Source organism: Mesitornis unicolor, unplaced genomic scaffold (genome assembly GCF_000695765.1).
Source record: "Mesitornis unicolor isolate BGI_N332 unplaced genomic scaffold, ASM69576v1 scaffold888, whole genome shotgun sequence".
In the NCBI taxonomy this organism is placed as follows: domain Eukaryota; kingdom Metazoa; phylum Chordata; class Aves; order Mesitornithiformes; family Mesitornithidae; genus Mesitornis; species Mesitornis unicolor.
In genome coordinates, this window is record NW_010199550.1 from 27,642 (window position 1) to 33,177 (window position 5,536).

A 5,536-nucleotide genomic window follows, 5' to 3' on the forward strand; every position below is an offset into this window, starting at 1 on the left:
CGGGAAGGGCCCGCTTCCCCCCCGACCGCGAAGCGAAGCAGGTCCTGAGGTACCCAAGGGTCTCTAGTAGAGACCTGTCAGGTTAAAAAACACCCCGTTTCCTGGTCGTGCTCCCTCCGGGCACCTCCAGCCTCCATCTGCCTGCCGCTGTTTCCTTCACGTTTGGTGTTTTGTTTTAATCTTTGCAGCTGACCCCCGAATTCACGCAGCGGCTGAATAACAAAATCAGGGAGCTGCTCCAGCAGATGGAGAGAGGCCTCAAGTCTGCCGACCCGCAGGACTGCACGGCGTACACGGGCTGGGCAGGTGGGGCAGCTGCTCGGATTGGTCTCCAAAGCGGTCTTCTAGGTCAGGCTAAGGCAGGCTGTGGGGTTTTTTTGGCTATTTGAATGATCACAGTAGACTTCTGTCAGGGATGGTGCTTTTTGTGCATGTTTTAATGCATTAAAACAAGGAGCTTTCTCAGGACTCCCTGTTTTTGGAGCAGGTTTCAAGCTGCAGAGTTGCAGGGTAGGATTGGGTCTTCTCCTGGTTAACAGTGCCAAACTTAGGCAACAGAGAAAGCCAGCTCCTGCTTGGGAGCACACATGGGAACCTTTAAAGGGACGAGCTGCAAATCTGGCCATGGTGGGGATGGTGACAAGTAAACCACTGCTTGGTAAAGTAGGTAGATTCACGGGATAAGTCATTTACCTGCAAGGAGTCCTTGCAGAATGGAACTGGTGAACTTAGGGCCTGAGATTGTGTCCATCTTTTCCGTTTGGGCTGAATTTTATCTTTTGACGTTGTCTGATTGGCAGGTTGCTCCATTCCTGTTCCCCAGGTAGTGCCCCTCCACTTAGCCAGGGCTAGTTCTGCTCCAGTACCTGCTGGAAGGAGCAGAAATGCAAATGTGAGTATAACAAAGGTTGGAAGCTGTCCTCACACTAAGTCTTCCGTGCAGTGCTTCAAGGTGCTTGTCTTTCTCCTGTTCTGCATTTTCAACCTGACTTTTCTTCCTTGGGAACATGCCCTGCCTTCCCCTCCCTATTCCTACCCACTGGAGCTGGGGAGGACACACCTTTCTCTGCCTCCCCATCCTTATCTACTGCTGTGTTCTTTGTCAGCTTTCCTGCCGCTGCCTTCAGCACAGTGCCAGGCTCTAGGGAAGGACCCTGGCCTAACTGCAATTAATCCCGCGCTTGCTGCAGCATTTTTGCTGCTGTGGCTATTTTTTTGGCAATACACTGCAATCCTAAATTATAATCCGGGTGTGGCTGGTTTGTGCTTGGATACCATGGAACTTCATGTCAGCAGTTTGCTTGGTGTTCGCTGTGTTGGTGCTAAACTAATGTTGCAGCTTGATGACAGCAATGCCAGAAACGCCTACCTAAAAATTTTAGCAAGGTAGGCAGGCACTGAGAGCCCTCTAGAGCAGTTTGTAAGAAACACCGGGATGCTAGTATTATATTCCAGCGTGGGAGAGCATTGATTTCTTCAGTTGCTGCCTGGCAACTGCTGCTCTGCTGCTGTGGCCTGTGAATTTGCGTTTTTGTTCAGTGCTGGCTGTTTTCACCTTGGGAGACAGGGTCAGTCTTCCAGTCTGTGTGACCCTGCTCTGAGGTCCCCCCATCCGTAAAAGATGGTCTTCAGTCATAAGGGTGCTACTTGGCATGATGGTAGAGTCTGCCTCTGGCCAGAATAATTCAGGAGATAAAGCAGGAGGACAGTTACCTGATGTTAGGAGTGCTCTGAAAGTCTGTGGGAAGAAGGTAAACACCTTTCCTCAGAGACCATGTTCCTTTGCTTAGTGCGGCTTTAAGGAGCTTCATGTTGGAAAATCACTGCAGTTGTGAAACAGTGGTTGATAGCTCTGGTAGGAGTTCAGCTCATTTCTATTCAGAAGAGAGTTTCTCAAGAGGGATTCTTCTCTTTTTCTCCCAGGGTTCATTCTTCATTGGGCACACAACCTTCTCGCCCAGGATTAGGAAAAACCCATGGACACAGCCAGCAAAGTGAAGTTTGCAGATACTGCACTGTATCTTTGTCACCCTTCCTTCTTTTCTATTCCTGGCTGTATTAATTTATTCAGTGCTGGTTTCCAGAGACAGAATTAATTGGAAGAAGACAGCAGCTTTTTCCTGTAATTGCTTGTGTAGAAAAGGCTTGTTGAGTATCTTCTCATGTAAATCATTGCCCAGCAGTCTGAAATCAACTTGCACTCTTGTGGCCGCTAATAAGAGAGATTTGAAATGAGGCTCTCTTAGCACAAACTCTGCGTGAAATGTAACATACTTGAGTGTACTGCATTACACCCAGTAATACACAGCATATGCTGCCTTTTTACTTTGGTGCCTGCTTCTTTCCCAACACACTTGACAGAGCCCTGCTCCCCCAGCCTGCCTTTGTGCCAGGGAAGCCACAGCTTCTTGGCACGTGAAGTTGGAGCATAGGGAGGGAAGGACTTATGTTTTCAGCTAAGAGTCAGTGAAAACACACTTTGCACCAAGATTATCCAGCATATGGCTGGATGCCCTCAAAACACATTTGCATCGGCTTGTTACAGTTCCATTCAGTTCCCCATGGAGATCGGGGCTGCGTAGGCAACACCTGATACGTGCCTGGGTATAGACCAGACCTGGCTGTTGTGTCCTGTTTTGTCTTTTAATTGGTTTAACTAGACTGATGTAAGAGCTTTTGTGGTCTTAATCTGTTCACTGGTATCAAAGTGAAGCTGATTCTGAATCAGGAGCAGAAGTACAACTGCTTCATCCGTTTTCAAACAGATTAGTGTGAGGATGCCAAAGAGTACATACATATATGCATTGGTGTTTCTCATAGTACAAGAGGCCTTGCTCCAATGACTACCTCAACGGGGAGCACAGATGATGGAAAGGGAGTGGAAGGAGCCTGACTTCACTCCTGTCACCTCTTAGTTTACTGGAGAAGCTGGGAAGCTCCTGAGTCCAGCCTGCCGGGCTGTTGTGTCCTTCCAAGGTGATGAAGTGATCACCACCTGAGATGGTATATAAGGGAAAGAATCCCCTTCCTCCACATTATGGCAGTGCCTCTGGAATTTGCTTCCCATGCGAGCTTTCCCTTCTCTAGGAATGTCGTAGTCGTGGCTTTCAGAGCTCTGAAGCAGACTGGGGACTCCAGCCCGCCTGCCTCACCCACAGCTTTTGGCTGGCCTGGTGGTGAGTGGAGACAAGGAGCAGGGCTGAGCTGCCTTTTGAAATGACTCTTCAAAAGACACACCAGATGAAAGAAAAGCCATTTAAGAATGGATGGAAATTCTGACCAGACCAGTTCAGGGAATGCTGCTGGCAAAACACCTTTCATTCACTTTAGTGCAGTATCTTAGTTTTAACCTCAGAACCCAGAGAACTTGCATCTCCTTAAGAGAGTTCTGTTCAGAAGAAAACAGAAATCCTCAGCTAATCTCTACAGAAAAAGAGGCAGTAAGGCTGCATTTTATGAGAAAGAATAGAGTGTCTTGTGTCACCCACATAGACCACGTTCCTGCCAAGTGCTTGGTGGGTAGTTTCTGTGAAACCTGCATTCTTGGAGATAGTATTTGACTAGACAAGGCTTAGAGCAATGGGATGTAAATTTGAAGCCCTTACTTTCACAGGGTTGGATCAGGTCACCTCCACGAATCCCTTCTAATGCAGGGAAGTTGAGGCACAGCTTTACTTCAACAGAATGGTCACCTCATGAGATATTGTTTCTGCCTGCTGCAGTGCTTTAGCTCTCAAGCAAGAACTTTCCTGGTATCTCCAGTGATACCTGCTCTGTTGAAAGCAATGGTTGCTGCAGTCAGGGCCATCAGCACTAGCCAACTGGTGCAGCTGGTGCAAACAGTTCCATTTCTACTAATTACATTTAAGTCTCCTCCTCTGTCCTGCTCAAAAGAAATCTCTAATGCAGAACATCCCTCTGCCTCTACAGTACCGCTCAGACAGGATGGCAAGAAGAGAGGGTTGTTGTCTACTGTCCTACTGAAGATGTTAAAGAAACAGGCTTTGTGAGAGACATGCAGAATTGATTTTTGCCTCCTGATTTCCTGCAGTGAGCAAGCATCTCGGGCATTAACGCTCCAGTATATTGGCTTCCTGCACACTAGAGACAGTAGTTTCAGTCATCAGAGCTGTGCTAAAGGATATGCTGTCAGTAGCACATATGTTCACTGCAGTCCTGCAACATTAAGTGGTATCAGGTAGTTCTCCATCACTTGTCACTATGCAGCAAGTTTTGCACTGCAAGGAGCAAAAAATCTTTGAAGAGTTTCTCTGGAGAAACTACAGGGAAGAAGATCCAGTAGTAACCAATAAACAGAACAAAGCCCATACATCTTTGGCAGTAGCAGGCCACAGGCAGCCACTGCATGGCAGTTTTGCTGGAAACAAGCAAGAGTCTCAGAGGGCACAAAAATAGGTCACATTTCCAACTAGGACACTGAACACAGATGTCCAGGTCACACAGAAATGGAGCAGATCCACTGCATACCTAGCCCATTTGACTGATGATGCCATGTTTGTGTAGCACCTAAAGCATGCCAAACACCCAGCCGGTTGGCAAACCCTGCCTGGTCAGTGGGGGTGAGGACGGCGTTACTGGAGAGGGGCTGAGGCACAGCAGTGGAGTAGCTTCTGCAGAGCAAGACGGCGTAGCTGAGCTAAGTTCATCAGGTGGAAACTTCTGTCTCCAGACTGAGCTGCCTCTGAAATAAGCTGCCTCCATCGTGGCACGCAGGTCAGCAGAGGATATTCCCAACCCACATTACTGCATTTTGTATCCCTCTACATACCTCTGTAAACATTGCCTGCCTTCCTCTGCTGGCCTGCCTTACTTTTGGGCTCACAGATAGCAGCAGAGCAAGCAGCAGGCTGAGAAGGCAGCACTGCATTGTGCTCCTCTGATCAGCTTGGGAGCGTGAGTTCCCTGGGGAATGAGTTGAGAAAATTGGCTTTAGATTCAGTTTGTAAGGCCTTTGGGTTTTAAAGAAAAAGGAAAAATTAATGATTTGGGAAAGCAGCTCATTCCTTCCATCCCTTAGTTTGGATTTTTTTGGAGTCTCTTCCAAAGATTATTTGGCCTGGGAGGAAAGGAGGCAAGAAGTGTTTTAAAAGAGAAGAGGCAAAGAAGTCAGAGGAACAATGCCGAGACATTTACTTTCTAAGAATTCAGTCCTAGCAGTTGTCTTAGCATGGTAGTTATGTACATAATTAAGGTGGTGTGATGGCAGTGGGAATAGAAGCTACTTACAAAGCAAAAAGTTGTATATTAAAGCAGATAAGTCAAGAGTGCAAGCTGTGCTTAGACAGCTATCAGGCCTATTACAGTCTAGAAGCTGTGCTAGGTGCTAAATAAATCAAGGAGAGTCACTTGACATTTGCTAGCTGGAAGAGGAGGGTTCCCCTTTAAAGAAGGGCTTCATATCCACGTCCTTACAGACTTGAGTGATGGCACTGTACATCTAAGCTCTCTCTGGAAATACACTGAACTGCTTAGAGAGAGGACAAGGCTATTAGCTTCAGCAGGGAACGGGAATTTG

The 5,536-nt window shown here is 47.4% G+C and overlaps 1 protein-coding gene across 1 annotated transcript in view; it reads left to right on the forward strand.

The window, feature by feature from the left end:
- LOC104544555 (lanC-like protein 1) overlaps nucleotides 1–5,536 on the forward strand; it is a 7,190-nt gene that overhangs the window by 143 nt on the left and 1,511 nt on the right. The window contains 1 exon segment of the mRNA XM_010189463.1: nucleotides 170–306. Within this exon segment, the coding sequence (XP_010187765.1) occupies nucleotides 170–306 (137 nt within the window).